The sequence below is a fragment of the Hyalella azteca genome, unplaced genomic scaffold, assembly GCF_000764305.2.
Source record: "Hyalella azteca isolate HAZT.00-mixed unplaced genomic scaffold, Hazt_2.0.2 contig13361, whole genome shotgun sequence".
NCBI lineage: Eukaryota > Metazoa > Arthropoda > Malacostraca > Amphipoda > Hyalellidae > Hyalella > Hyalella azteca.
Window position 1 is genome coordinate 10935 of NW_025943285.1, and position 15574 is coordinate 26508.

Consider the following 15574-nt stretch of genomic DNA (forward strand, 5'->3'; position numbering starts at 1 on the left):
AATTTTACCTCTACACGTCCGAACTTTAATGTAGATATTGTAGGATCAGCTACATGGGTTATGCACGTGTTCAGTCAATAATAACATTTAATATCTATCGGGAGTGACCGTTCAGCGTTGGAGGTGTGGGTACACTGACTAGAGGAAATCGTTGAACCTACCTGTCAACCGTGAAATCACATTAACACACGTCAGGTCTTGGTCATGGTCGGGATGAAAAAAGTATGCAATATTTGAGAAAGAGCTATATAGTGGAGGGACCCAAAAACAGAGCAAAAACGGTTTTAATGAAGGCGATGACGAAGAGTGTTACTGAAGGCACTCACTTAAAACGCAGGTCTCAGTGGAGGTGACGGTGGAGAGAGAGAATTGTGGTAGTTGTTTGTTCCCCTAAGCCAAACAATCGAGCATCTGCAAAGTTAAGGCTAGTAGTGTATTCAATTAAAATGTTATCTATGAAAATATCCGTTACATTTACGTAAATGGCAACAAGAAATAGATAGCGGGCAACGGCGAAAGTTTGACATCGGTTTTAGTTAATGGTTAACACTACACGTTGCAGCGTGCGTTGAGCTACGAAATCTTGATCTGGATCAGCTACAAATACCAGATAAACGAGAGCTTGAACCTGTAGAGGTATCAAGGAGAGTGAACGTTAATAAAATAAAATTTGATGTTAGCTTTTAATGTGGTCCACGTATTGTATACATATTGGCAATAAACATCCTAAAAACCATTTATTCATTGGGGTAGAGGTTCCATTTCTGCTAGCCGTTACTTCTAACCAAAGGAGCCTCTGTTTCCGGTTTACTGAATTGGATGATTCATCTGCTGTGAATTGAGCACAATACTTATTGATTTTCTGAATTTGTGCTTCATTCTTTACCGATCAAATCAAAGCTCATTTAAGGAGACTTATTGAATCCTTAGTACTTCAGATCATTACACTAGTAATTTACCAATTTAGCCGTAATGCTCATGTTACTGCCCAGTTTTGCATGAGTTAGCTTTTGTAATGACTATTTACCTATTATGAGACACATTTTTTTCGCCTGATTCTGGTCATTCAGGGGAAATTTTGAGATATATTTTAATAACTGAGTAATATTTAATGGTGTACGAGTCTGAGGAAATCCAACGTCCACATCTCTGTGGCGCCGCACTCATCATATTCGCTCCTTTTGTCATCGCCGCTGCCGTTGTGGCAGTTGTAGCCATTGCCATCATTAATATGCACAAAAGAGAAGAAGACCCGCTTAGCATCTGTGAATTTTCAGGATAAACTTTTAGAAGTTACTAGTGTTCTCAATTCACTTTCATTTTTGTTTATCACCGATCTCTTTCTTGGTGCTTTAATGTGAAGAGCATTCTTTTGTAGTATGAGGAAATCATTTCAGATCAACTATTAATATACTTTGAAAACGAGTGAATAAAGATTAAAGTTGATAAGCAATTTATGAAATTTGTAACAACCGTTATTTAAGATTGCTAGTTCAAAAATCAATGGAATAATATTTATGCTTTACTTAGGCGGCCACATAGCTTGACTTGTATGATGGAGGAAATTATAAAAGCATTCCGATTCATAATCATAATTTTTTGACAATCTTTTAGCTATTCTTACCGTATGATAATATGATACAGAAGAATTTCGTTCTAAAAGAATGTTCAGAACATTAAAAAAATGATAAAAGTAGTTGCATGAAGCAGATGATAAAAGTTTTGATGATGATCAATTAACATTTCAAATTACTTGGAATACATAACAAAAAAAGCACGAACTTTACATAGTAACTTGAAATAATTAAGAAGTTTTTCGTTATTCTGTATTCATTGGTTTATGGTACAGGTAGCTCGTTGAAACCATCTATCGAATCTCACGTGTTGATCATTTCAACTTATCAAACTGACTATATATACCTCTCATAATGCTTTTTGCTTTAAATCGGCATTTCTCGTTTGAATTTTATTAAAGTATAATTTCGAGTAAAATGTCGTGAAATGTTTATTCGTTTATGTCGCGCGATGCACCAACTCATCTTGCTAACGATCTCCAGGAAGAAGTGCTCCCTGCTAATGCTGATTCCTTTGTATAATATCGAACGTGTTTGCTTGATCTAAGTATTTAATCTTAAATTTCCCCATCGTTTTATAATTCGTTTTCCTCGTGCGAGAGAATTTTATTGCATTCGATTGTACTTTTATCGCGAAATTTAGACAGCCGACCAATATAAAAACATGCATCCACAACGTATTTCTTATCTCGTTCTGACGTTATAAATTAAAGCTTGGCGATTGGTCCATCTAAACTTGATTCAAGGAACACGCTTTCACAGTTATTTTAGAACACAATAAAACAGCATTAGTTTTATTGCGGGAATTTCGGGGTATTGAAACGCTTTTTTCGCACTGAGTATTTTTTTCGTACTTGAGTATTAAGTATTATTTCTAGGATTCAGTGAGGCCAGCATGATTTGCAAATCCTGGATAGCAATTGCGGTTTCATTTAGGTATGTCACTGGTAATTTTAAATAATCTATTCACATCACGAACATTCCTACACCGAATGGACATGTGCATTATTTTCAAAGATCTAAAAATTATGTAACTGGGATGAATACTACAAATTATCTAATTATTCCTACGTAGATAATAACATGAAGGCAAAATTGGATTTTTGACCGAAGTACATCCAAGTCAATTTATTTCTGATGGGCCAGCCTGATCAGTAACGGGACGTTGCTGCAGAGACTGCCTTTCCGTTTTGTGACCCTCTACACATACCTCATCAAGTACTGGCTTTTCAACCTCTGCTACATCATATCTGTTCAGTGACATGAATACTTCGTAGAGATCAAGTCTCCCAATAATTTTCATTCTTTTGTGTTTCCCATCTCACCACGTGATGAGTTTTAGTGTCGTTAGTCAATGCACGGGATTTTTTTTTCGTTTTTAATCTGTTTGTGTGGGTGTAATTTACAGTTTTACGATAAGGTTCGTCTTGCGGGATGCCCGGTTGACCAAGTATCTGGAAATGCGTACGGTTAGGAAATAATATTGTTTGTGAGCCTGTGCAGCTTTCCGCACGTCGGCCAAGCGAGCTCTGTCCCAATAGAAGTAATTTGAATTCAGCCTAAAAATCCAATATTGGTTTCATGTTATTATGTATAGAAATATAATTAAATAAGTTGTAGTTATTTATTAACTTAGGACATTCGAAAGAAAAGCACCGTGTCCCTTCAATAGGTTTAGGAATGTTTATGATGGGATAAAATATTTATACTTACTATTGACACTTAAACGAAATCGCTGGTTATTCCACATTCGCAACTAATGCTTTTATTTTTTGTGAATCCTTAAATTATAGTTATTAGTGCTTCAGGATCAGGTATATGATTCCATTCTATTTCGGTCGTTAATTGTGACATTAATTTGTAGAATGTATGCACTATATAGATGCGCATAAATTTTTCAAAGCTCAAATAGTCCTATCATAAAACTGGTACCGTTTTAATATATCTTAATGTAACAGTGGAGGCGTGTTCTTTTAATCAAGTTTAGACGGACCAATCGCCGAGCTTTGACTTTTCGCTTCAGAACGAGATAAGAAGTACGTTGTACTTGTTTTTATACATTTTCTTCTGTCTAAAGTTCATCAATAAAAGAACATTCAAACAATTAAAAGTTCACTCCCTCGAGGAAAATGAATTGTAAACTGATGAGGAAATTTAAGATAAAATTCTTAACACCAGCAAATATGGTCTATATTTAAAGAATCATCATTTGCAAGGAGCACTTCTTCCTGGTGACCGCTGTAGCATGGTGGGTCTGTACGTCTCGCAATGGGATTGTAGAAGCAATTTAAAAAATAAAACATCAATTATTTCCAGGTTTTTATCATGGTAAATATAATTCTCAAAAAAATAGAAACGAGATATGTTGAAACGAAAGAAGATGGATTAAAAATGGTATGGCAAATTCGTTAAGTTGGAATGATCAGCCGTGAAATTGAATTGACAATTTTAATGAAAGAGCACAGTATAACATAAACAAATGATTGCAAAATAATCAACATTCTTTTAATGATGAGAAATCTTTTCCCAGTACAATAAGTCAAATTTCTGTACAAAGATCGTATCATTTGATAATCATTTTTTTTGGTCACTCCTGGTGATTATGAAAACTAAATTGAACACGAACAAAACTTATAATTTACTTCTTGCTGTTATTTTTTTAATCGCAACTAACCTTCATTCAGTTCGATTTTTTAGGATTAATCTAGGCTTAAAAGGTTTCGTAAAAAATCAACAAGTTTATTTTTTGCCGATTTTTACATAGACGATGTCATTGTCACCCAACGAACTTCTACATGTTATTATTGTCCTAAAAGTTCTGCTCCAACAGGCTACACATACCTCAATAAATAATTCATAAGCTTGGAGTTTAATAGAGTTTCAAAATTTTACTTTGAACTGGATGCAGGGACTTGATCAATTTATGGAAAATAACCTTAATATTATTTAGATAGTCATATATTTTAAACTTATTCCACACGAGGCAGCCTATTCCATTAACAGATACAACATCGTTGATTTCTGACTAACAATCTATAGTTAACTGGTGTTTCAAATTTCCTTGATTTCCCATAAACTTTAAGTATTATAGGGTAACATGGGGCAGCGAGCCCACTGCGGGTCATGGGCCCATAGCGGGTTTCTCGCTAAGTATGGCAGATATTGGTCCGTGTTCTCTACCGCCGGTCGAAAATTTCACTGGGATGAAGTGTACGGATTTACGTTTTGCTAAGTGTTTGCGTTATTAAGTTATTTGTGAATAACTGTTTTAGTCCAGATAAAAAATTTCTTGCTGCTAAATAAAATTGTTTTCGATTACTGCAGATGAAGCTTTTGAAATTACTGTGAATTATATTTTGATAGGAATATTTATAGGGATAATTTTGAGATCAAGTTTAGACTATTAGCTTTTAAAATAAAATATTGAATCGATATAAATTGAATTGATACCTAGTGGGGGCAACGGGCCCACGCGTGTCACGGGGCAAAGCACCCATGGTGAAGTCTTGTGTTATACATCATTAGATTTGTCTCAATGACCTTTTCAAAACTATGACTAGCTTTTTGAATTACAAATTACTCTTCATACTGCATGATTTTTTGATTTGCCGCCTCAAGGCAGCAGGTTTAGTTTCTAGTTATGCGTGTTTATGACCCCTTATCGAGTTATTGACTCTTGCATTGCCAAAATTTGATTTCAGTCAACACCAATGAGCCAAAAGTTGATGAGTTTTTATGGTGTTGGCTGAAATCACGATTAGGTACGAATTCTCTGCACATAATATCTGGATTATGGACGAAACTAGAACGAAGTTTTTCTCTGATCAACTAAATATATTTTTTCTAGTCTAGGATATATTTTTTCATGTCAAGGACGAATTTTTTATCGCAAGGATATATTTTTCAAGTCAAGGATATACATTTTTATGTCAATGAAATATTATTCTTCACGTCAGTGATAGATTTTTTAAGCCAAGGGTATTTTTTTCAAGCTAAGGATATTATTTTTTGATTTGTTAATAAATGAATGAATGTCACATTTTTTATTACATTTTTCTTATTTTCAACTGTAAAGTGTTGTTTTATCATTTTTAAACGAAAAAATATGCAATTGCTGTAAAGGGACCAAGGGTGGGCACCTTGCCCCAAGCCCATGGGCCCATTGCCCCAGGGGTGGGGCAATGGGCCCATTTTGACACTTTTTACAAAATGGTGTTTCATTAAAAATTGAATAACTCTATAGGCGTCTAATTCACATCGTACATTCATCATTAGTTGTACCTTTAAACAAAACAAAGAACCACCTCGTATCAATTAAAACTTTATCAAAAATTTAGTTTAAAAAAAGTGGGGGGGGGCGCTGCCCCACGTTGCCCTACCGTTGTTTTCAAAGTACGTTAACAAGTCTGAAATGATTTCCTCGTAGTGCAAAATGGTTCTCTTCTCACTAAAGTACAAATAAAAAAAAATAAATCACACAATTGTGAATGCTATATAATCAACGGAGAACACTAGTATATTTTAATATTTGTCCTGAATATTCACAGATGCTAGGCACGTCTTCTTCTCTTTTGTTCATCACAATGGCGGCAATGGCGACGACGGCCACAATGGGGGTGGCGATGCCGGAGGGAGCGAAAATGACGACGCCGCGAATTGGTGGGGCGTAGGAATTCCTTAAAATCGTATATCATTGAATATTGTTGAATTATTAAAACAAAATTCAAACTTTTTCAGCATGATAAACACGTGAAGAAAAATATTTCTTACAATAGGCAGTTTTTACATGAGGAAGCTTATGCATGACAGGTCAGTAATATGATCATTATGTAGTCATTTATTACTGTAATAATATCGGATGATTAGAATTCAGTATGTTTTCTAAAATCTGTGTTTACTAATTCAATGAAGAATGAGACACAAATTAAAGAAATTAACCGGTGCAGAATGTTGCACTATGTTGATAAGACGTTAACAGCGGAAAAATTCACACCTAGAAGTTGGCAAGCTCTAGGTGGGTCGAAATTCGTTTCAGTTAATAGTTTGCGACTGGTGCGACAGTGCTGTGCACGCACTATGCGTGGTAAGGGTTCCAATATCTTGAATATTTCTATTGAAGTAACGGCGTACCAGTGTAATTGTATATATTTTTTTTGTTAGTGCTGCCTAGCTTTCGCCGTTGCCTCGCAATCTAGTTAATTTAGTTTTTCTTCCCTATTTCTAAGAAATAACAGAAATCTTCCAAATTAATGTTATGTTCGGACCACATACATCAAAGCGAAAGTGGACAAAAAGTTATAATATGTTTTTACACGAACTGGGATTCCGTTTTGAACTAAAAAAAGGTGAACTGTTAACTGTGATCGCAAACGAGTGTATAGACATTATTTGTATTACAGAAACACTCCGTAAAAACCACGGGGGGAAAATTATACCTGTTGAATTTCAGTTGCCAGGTTTTGATTGTTTTCATAACTTAAATGAAGAGCAGTTCAGTAGTGGTGTAGCTCTGTGGGTTAGAACAACTTATATGGGGCCCAGCAAGTTAAGTTATCTGCAGAGAATCAATCAGCTTGAGAATCAGTGTGGTGCGAACTTACTCTAAAAAGCAAGGATAGCCTCCTCGTAGGGGTCCTTTATAGATCACCTAACAGCTCCTCTGATAACGATCAAGTACTAAACAGCCTTTTACCGAGCATGACTTTCAGCAGGTCGCATACGTTGCTCGTTGGTGACTTTAACCATCCAGAAATAGATTGGGCAGATGAATCTTCTCCAAGAGATGGGAATCCAATCCCAGTATCACCCAAGTAACTCTTGGAGTCTGCACGAGACTCATTTTTAATCCAGGACATCACCAACCAACCCATTTTAGAGATAAACAGAGCCCAATATTATGGATCGAGTGTTTTCTAGTGAAGAATCAATGATAGATGAGCTTCGCAACGGGGCTCCGTTGGCAAAAGCCACCACCAATCATTTTTTCTTCAGATTTAAGTGTTGTGCAGAAAAGACGCTTTGGGAACGTGAACGTTTGAACTTTGCGAAAGGCGACAATGATAAATTCCGCGAAGCGGTGAATGCGGCGAATATTTCGGACTGTAGGACATGAATGTGGCTGATTCAAGGTCAATTCTCAATGACACGGTTATGTCTGCAGTTTATGCCTGTTTACCTAAGATTACGCCTGGAGGAGTGAAAAGTCCCTGTGGATGAACAGTTAACGAAAACGCGAAAGGCCAAGAGAAACAAAATAAATCGAACTAGTCGAAAATACCAGATATTTATTTAATAAGGAGCAAAATACTGGCACAAAAATATTGACGCTTGGAGATAGATTTTGGCCCCCGCTCGAATGAGGTCGGTGTCTCACCCGTGCAGTCCGAAGATCGGGAAGCTGGGGGAATACGACAGAGATTTCACTTTCGTTTCAGTTATGGGTTCAAAGTAATAGTTATAGTTATTCAGTAATAGTTATAGTTATAAGGTAATAGTTTTACGAGTAGTAATGCGGATGGTAAGTACTTTTAGGATTTATTAGACAGCAACACGCACCCCCTATTCATGGGCTCAAAACTGTGACAAATCACACAGCTCACCTTCATGACCTAGGGCGCACGCTAGTCCCAGGGCTGGTCCCGTGCTCGTCCCGTGCAGGCGACAGACGTCAGGCAAGGCGACAGAAGTCAGGCAGGGCGACAGACGTCAGGCAGGGCGACAGACGTCAGGCAGGGCGACAGACGTCAGGCCGGAAACCGCTGACGCTTAGATCGCAGTAGCTCAAAGAATGCACGATTGAGTTTATATGGCTAAGTTGGAACCAGTATGAAGATAAAAGTTTCCCTAATACGTGAACAGGTTGCAGCTGAAAATCAGGTGAGACTGTATGAAAATGTCACTCAAGCACATGATCAAGGTGCACAGTGCTGCTTCTGACTAACAACTTAACCTAAAAATCACTCACTTATGACTATATATGCATATCAAATCATATAGTTGAATATAGTCATATATTCAGAAGACTTAAGGCTAAAGTTTGCGACCGGAACAGTGGCCGGTCGCACCCGAATCTACGACACAAATGAGGTAGTTTCAGGTGGCTGCCTGAAAACGGCTTTTCTCGTCATGAACGGTCACGTTCTACTAGACGTATTAGTATCGTTTTAGACAACAGTACAGTTAAAGCTCAGCTAAAGACCAAGAAGGAAGCTTACAAGCGTTATTTACGAACTCGCAACGATTCTGATTATAACCTGTATACAAGAGCTCGAAATCAAGTTAAAAAGGTCTGTCGCACTGCAGTGAAAAACTTCGAAAAAAAATATTGATAAAAATGCAAAAAATAATCCGAAAGCCTTCTTTTTGTACGCTAGTTCGAAGTGTAAGACAAAGGACGGTATATCTGACTTGAAAGTAGACCAACGAAAGATTTCCTCCGATGAATGCAAGACCAAGGTTCTTAATCAATTCCTCAGCAGTAGGTCTGTACACAAATAAGGACTTGAACAGTATTCCAAATATTGAGGAGCGCCCAGTTGGCACGAAGTTAATCGGTTTTGAAATACAAAAAGAATAGGTTCTCAAGCGCCTGGTAGCTCCAAATCCCAACAAGTCATGTGGACCAGACGGCCTCCATCCCAGATTGCTCAAAGATATAGCAGCCGTTCTGACCGGCCCATTGACAGTATTCTTTCAAAAAAGCTTGAACGAAGGAACTGTGCCGTCCGATTGGAAAGAAGCTCATGTAACACCATTGTTCAAAAATGGTGACAAAAGTAGCCCCGATAACTATCACCCTGTCAGTCTGAAAAGCGTTGTTTGTAAGGTAATGGAATCTGTTGTGAGGGATAGGATTATCGATTACTTGACTACTCACCATCTCCTATCAGATTGTCAACATGGTTTTATTGCGGGAAGATCTTTCACCACTCACTTATTGTCTACGTTGAACCATTGGATTCGCCTGTTGGACGAAAGGGAGCCAGTGGTTGCATTGTACCTCGATTTTTGCCAAAACATTTGACAGTGTTCCGCATGAGCGGCTTTTAAGTAAAGTGAAGTCTTTTGGAATCGAGGAAAACGTACTTCAACGGATCTGAGATTTTCTAGTAGGTAGACGACAACGTATCAGTATTAAAGGAACCGTGTCAGACTGGGCATTAGTGCGCAGTGGCGTGCCACAAGGAATCGTTCTCGGGCCTATTTTGTTCTTTGCTTTCATAAACGATCTGCCATAGGTAGTGTCCAGCGTGTGCTCCATGTATGCCGACGACACAAAAGTTTATAATACAGTGAAGGATACGTCAAATAAAGCGCAATTGCAAGATGATCTTGACAGTTTAGTTAACTGGGCTGATACGTGGCAGCTGCTGTTTAATGCTGGCAAGTGTAAAGTACTTCAACTCGGGATGAACAATGAACTGCAAGATTACAGTATGAGAAGACATGGTTGCTCGAGAGAGTAATGATTGAAAAGTTTAATGTGGAAAAAGATCTCGGAGTTTATGTCGACAAGGAGCTGAAATTTTGTAAGAATGTTGAAACGCAAGCTGATACATCCAACAAACTTCTTGGACTAATCAGGCGCTCCTAAGAGTTCCTTGATGCAGAAGCGATGAAGCAGTTGTTTGTTGCTGTCGTACGTCCGAATCTAGGGGTTTGGAAACGTTGTGTGGTCTCCGAGATTTGAAGAACAAAAATTTAATAGAGAATGTTCAAAGACGTGCAACAAGGATAATTCCAGGCTTGCAGGGCAAGTCCTACGATGAAAGATTATGAAGCTTCCAAGCCTCAGTTATCGACGTCTGCGTAGGGACCTCATTGAAGTATACAAGTATACTCATGGTTTATACAAGGTCTCCGAAGGATTACTAGAATTTGAAACAAGAACCAACACCAGGGGCCACGGCTATGAACTAAAAAAACTGCGCTACAACTTATCCATGCGATAACATTTCTTCGCACTTCGAATCTCCGACATGTGGAACAGCCTCCCTGATTATATCGTTGGCTCCGAGTATGAACGCGTTCAAGAAGACTAGATAAAGCTATAGAATAATATGTTCAGACTTGAAATGCCTAGCACCATATCGATCCTGGTGGAAGTCTGGTAGCCATTTCAAACCATTGTCAGTCTTGAAAAGATCCTGTCAAATTATACGATTTTAGATCTTCACGAAAAGTTCATGAATCGGCGAAAAGTTCATGTCACGAAAAGTTCATGAATCGGCGACAGGCCACATCAGGCCTACTCTTCAGGGCAAACATGACTATGTTATGTTAACTTTCCAGATGCTCGATTTTTTGGCTTTGAGGAACAAACGACTACCAGAATTCTCGTTCTGTCCACCACCAGCACCACTCAGACCTGCATTGTCAGTGAGTACTTTCAGTTACACTATTTGCCATCACATTCACAAATACCTTTTTTCGGGTCTCTAATTCTTCATTAGAAAGTGCATTCAATAAGTGTATCGACGCATAACCTTTCTGTCACCACATATACGACAGGAATGCTTATCAAGAAATTAAAAGCATAGAAAACGGGCATGAACTTCTCCATTTCTTCTGCGAGAAAACGTTTCTGAGTTCAGCTCTATCGTCAGTTCAAAAACCTAAAACGCAAGTACAAACAATTAGCAAACTAAAATTCACAATAAAGATATTAAAACAGATAAATAATTATTGTCAAATAAAAACAAAAAGAATGGGTAAACATGAGCAGACAAACATATTTATTCACCATTTCGAAAGGATTTGATTTGTAGGCGGCATTTAGACTAAACTTTTGTTTGACAATATACAGGGATTCTAAAATAAGCATGTCAGAAAAAACGGTTGTGGAGGCTAAAACTTTAAAATGGGCGCCAATACTCAAGACGGTGACGCACCTCATCTTAACCAAGTAACTTTAAAATCACCATCGGACACCGGGACGCTGCACTGCAAGGCATGAACGAGCACTGCTGAATGAGGGGGATGCGTAAGCAGGTTTGCTGATCTAAAACTCCTTCTTTTATGCTCTGCCAGCCTAGTATAAAAATTGCGTGATGTCATACCGACATACGCAGATGCACACTGCGCACAACTATATAGGACAGGCAACCTGCTTGCGCATTCCTTTCATTCAGGAGTACGCGTTCATGCCGAGTAGTGCAACGCCCCGGTGTCCGGTAGTGATTTTAGAGTTTTAGCTTCCACAACCGGTTTTTCTGACCTACGAATTTTAGAGTCCCTGTATGTTTTTATACAAAAGCCTAGTCTAAATGCCACATCCTCTTCATGTCCCCTCGAAATAGTAAATAAATAGATTTGCCTTCTCGTGCATGTTTACCTCATTTTTATTTGTTTTCATTTGACAATTCATAATTTAATTTCTTCAGTGTGCCTTTTAGTTTGCTAATTGTTTGTAGTTGTGTTTTAGGTTTTTGAACTGACGATGGAGCTGGACTCAGAAACGTTTTCTCGCGTAAGAAATGGTGAATTTTTACCTGTTTTCTTTCTTGATAAACTTGCAATTTAAGCAACTAAGTCATCTTAATTCTTATATCCGATCAAAATACGGCGAAGAATGCCTATGTGATTAAACGTTGGTTCAATGTGGTTCATTGGTGTCCTCCATGTGGAGGTATCCTCACCTACAAAGCTATACAAATTTCTTCCGATTAATATCAAATTTTCTTTATGCGCCGAAGAAAATGTTCGGAATGCATGCGACGGTTTCTACCATATCTATGTTTAACAACAGTAGTATAGAGTAAAAATTTCATATAAATGAAGTGATTACGGATTAATGGAGCTACTTTATCTTTTAAGGGGAGCGTCTACCCTAAAATTTTGGATTTTGGCTTTTCCGGTTTTTAGTCTCATCTTAAAGCTGACATTCTGACCTATCCAACGGTACCGAAACCATTTCTGTACGTTGATTTATGCGTTCACGACAGATCATAAAATGGAGGAGGGTGGGAGAGTTCTTTAACAAATAGAATGGGAGGAAATTCGCTGCGAGCGCTCTTAGTGTTCATTGGTCTGCTTGAGGTGCACCTTTTTACCCGTATGAGGAGGTGTGGAGGTGTGCAAGCAGTCGTCGTATGAGTACGTTGTACTTGTTTGTTGTTGTGGCGTCGTATGAGGAGGTGTGCAAGCAGTCGCTTCCACCATCCTTGACTGGAATCAAGCTCCATGCAGTAACGTTTAGTTTTGTATCCTTGCTACATTGAGTGCCTATTCCGATGCGCGCGGGGCTATGACGGGCTCTACTGAAAAGTTAACTTATTGTCACTGCAAACCTATCTCCTCCTACAGTTTTTAAGCTACAACAATGAGACATATACCATTCGATGCGCAAAAAATATCTACGAATCGCTGTAGGCGTTTTTCTAATTTCGTTATAGTTTGGATTTTATTCCGCAAAAAGAGGGGTGGCGGGGNTGTGTGTGTGTGGGGGGGGGGGTAAAATCGAAAAAATTACGAAAAATGCCTCCACACTAGCAAAAATAAGAATTTCAAAAAACGCGTATATAGCGTTTTATAGATATGGTCTTTACGCATCGAATGATATGTGTCTCGATGTTGTACCTTGAAAAGCCTAGGATGAGATAAATTTCTACGGTACCCCCTTTTTGGCCGTTTTCTTAGATTTTCACGTTTTCTTTAATTTTTTCGAAAAATTCACATGAACAAAAAGTCTTAGAGTTCTGTTTTACATATGTGTACCAAGTTTCAGAGTGATCCGTCTGTAAATAGCCGAGATAAATTTTACCCTAGACGCTCCCCCTAGAGATAATTAAAAAATCAATCATCTTGAGACGATGGATTTCCCTTTGGCTTTTCTAGTGGCTCCTTTACTTACACGTCAGGTTGCTGGTTGGAGTGATCTGATCTATTCGTTAGGTACGTGAAGACATCCAGTTCTAAAGAGATACAAAACGTTTTCCTTAATTAGATCAAAAAGAAAGTTGCGTCTAAATTAACAGAGGAGTACATCGCCAGTCTCAGGAGAGTAACCCTTACCCAGACTGATCCAGTACTAAAGTAGCTTCCACGAGGAATAATCTCGTTATAGCTCACGGCGTGCGCACGTGGTAGTGAGAACAGAGCTGCTAACTTCACCTTTTGGTCCTGACATTTTTTATCTAGTCTCGGCACGGTTCTGTATCGTCAACTTTCCTTACTACTTTACTGACCCATCATTGCTTCAACTACATGCAGGGCTAATTTACATAGGAAAGAGAGTAAATTTGGGTCGTTGGGGATGATTAGCATCACTGAAGTCAAGATTCACCTCGTAGTCGGCTGTCCTCGTTGCTCGATGAATTGCTTTGTTTTTATGAAAACGGGTCCCGAAGAACACCCATAGTGCGGGCTCATAAGATCAGCTTCTCACTCCCACTGGAGATCTCAAATGGTCACCAAACCAACCGTCACACCTGCTTGCTTTCGGCCAGCTAGCCTCGAACAGAGCTCTGGCCGTCTCGCCGAGGGTCTATATTCGAAATAATATAGATTCGTTATAATTTGCGCACTTTGAACTTGATGATGGTAGTCTATGAGAGAATATTTGTTGGGTGATGAGACTAGTCACTAGGGGGATACATGACGTGTAGCTTAATGAAATGATTGATGTAACATGGGTTGCTGTTCTCTAGTTGCACGGAGGAATGCGTGTATGAGACGTCGCAGGAGCAATGGCTTTGAGGCTGGTCGTGCTCTACCGACACTGGGTAATAACAATGGAGACGCAGACCTCTCCAGTTCCTTGCTGGACTCGAGCCGTTCTGATGAAGGAGTCGCTGCCGAATCCTTCCGTGGCTTCCTGACCTACTGGCATCTCACCACCTCGACGATTGTGCTCACATCCTACATAAAAAGCACCGCTGGCACCGTTAGTCTCAGAAATAGTACCCTCGGTATTTTAGGGTGCACTGCCACTCTGTGCAAAAATGCTTAGATGATTAGAAACAAAACATTCTCCTGAACGTATGCATGTTATTTAATACCGAAATAATGGAAATCAAGTTCCACTTATAATTATAATGGTCATGAAAGAGTTATGTTCGAAGTGATGTTCAGTTGTCACCTACCACGCCCTTCATCGAATGGCGTGTCGCTGAAAATAGTGAGAGTATTTCTGCTGTAATATTATCAAAGCCGGTATTCTAAGCAATAATCCATACAGTCTTATACATCTTCTCTGCATTTTGATATCTCGTGTATAAATCTTTTACTAGGTTGAGAAATGCTTCGCTCTGAATTAGTCCAGTTAACAGATTCGTTCCATAACGTCTAAAAAACGTAAACACTGTAAAAAATATACCAAAGGAGACGAATTCAATTGAGACGCGCTGTTACGTTCCACTCTACGACTTTTTGCGTTGTTATTTGAATAATTAAATTACAGTCTTAACAATGAATGAATAGGAACGTCTATATGTTTCTTCTTTTCCAACGAACTATCACGAATACCTAGTTATTATAAATGCATGCACTGAAAATCAAACGTCTTCAGAGCGCTTCGTATAATGCTATCACCATTTTCGGCTGATAACTATAGTTCGAAGAAAGAAACGCACAATTTTCATCGCTTAACATGCAACATGTAAACTGAAAGAACAAGACGTACTTATTGCAGACGAGTACAAAATTTTGCATTGCACAATGACAAATTAATTTCTCTTATGGTCCATTTTGGAAATAGAACATCCAAGAAAGTATTTTCTTCTAGATTGAGTCTCCCATGGTTCAGATTGCTGTCAATTAATGGTGTAGGAGATTTAACCAACGATAGGTAAGATGCATATGTTAGTGTAGTGACAATGTACAGTCCGGTTTACATGCCTATAATGAACTTCCAACCGCGCGTTAGGTGTCGGTCCTCTATATGACGAAAATTAGTTAGGCAGCCGCTGGTCTCATGGGAACATATGGCTCGAATGTGTTTAATTATACCTATTAACCATAAAAACCTATTGCCATCTACCTATTCGAATTCAAGCCCTCTT

At 38.5% G+C, this 15574-nt stretch overlaps 1 protein-coding gene across 1 annotated transcript; it reads left to right on the plus strand.

Moving 5' to 3' along the window:
• Nucleotides 1-3796: 3796 nt before the first annotated feature.
• On the plus strand, nucleotides 3797-15281 carry LOC108672802. Its single transcript, XM_018160546.2, has 4 exons — nucleotides 3797-3822; nucleotides 6122-6233; nucleotides 10866-10952; nucleotides 14222-15281. Exons 1-4 carry the CDS (start codon nucleotides 3820-3822, stop codon nucleotides 14521-14523), a joined length of 504 nt encoding a protein of 167 aa, XP_018016035.2. The 5' UTR covers nucleotides 3797-3819; the 3' UTR covers nucleotides 14524-15281.
• Nucleotides 15282-15574: the final 293 nt, after the last annotated feature.

Bases quoted from the DNA above. Each gene is read 5' to 3' on its own strand.
- LOC108672802 (XM_018160546.2), top strand. The intron at 6,234-10,865 runs GTGGGGCGTAGG...TTAACTTTCCAG, and splicing joins AATGACGACGCCGCGAATTG to ATGCTCGATTTTTTGGCTTT. The intron at 10,953-14,221 runs GTGAGTACTTTC...GCTGTTCTCTAG, and splicing joins CACTCAGACCTGCATTGTCA to TTGCACGGAGGAATGCGTGT.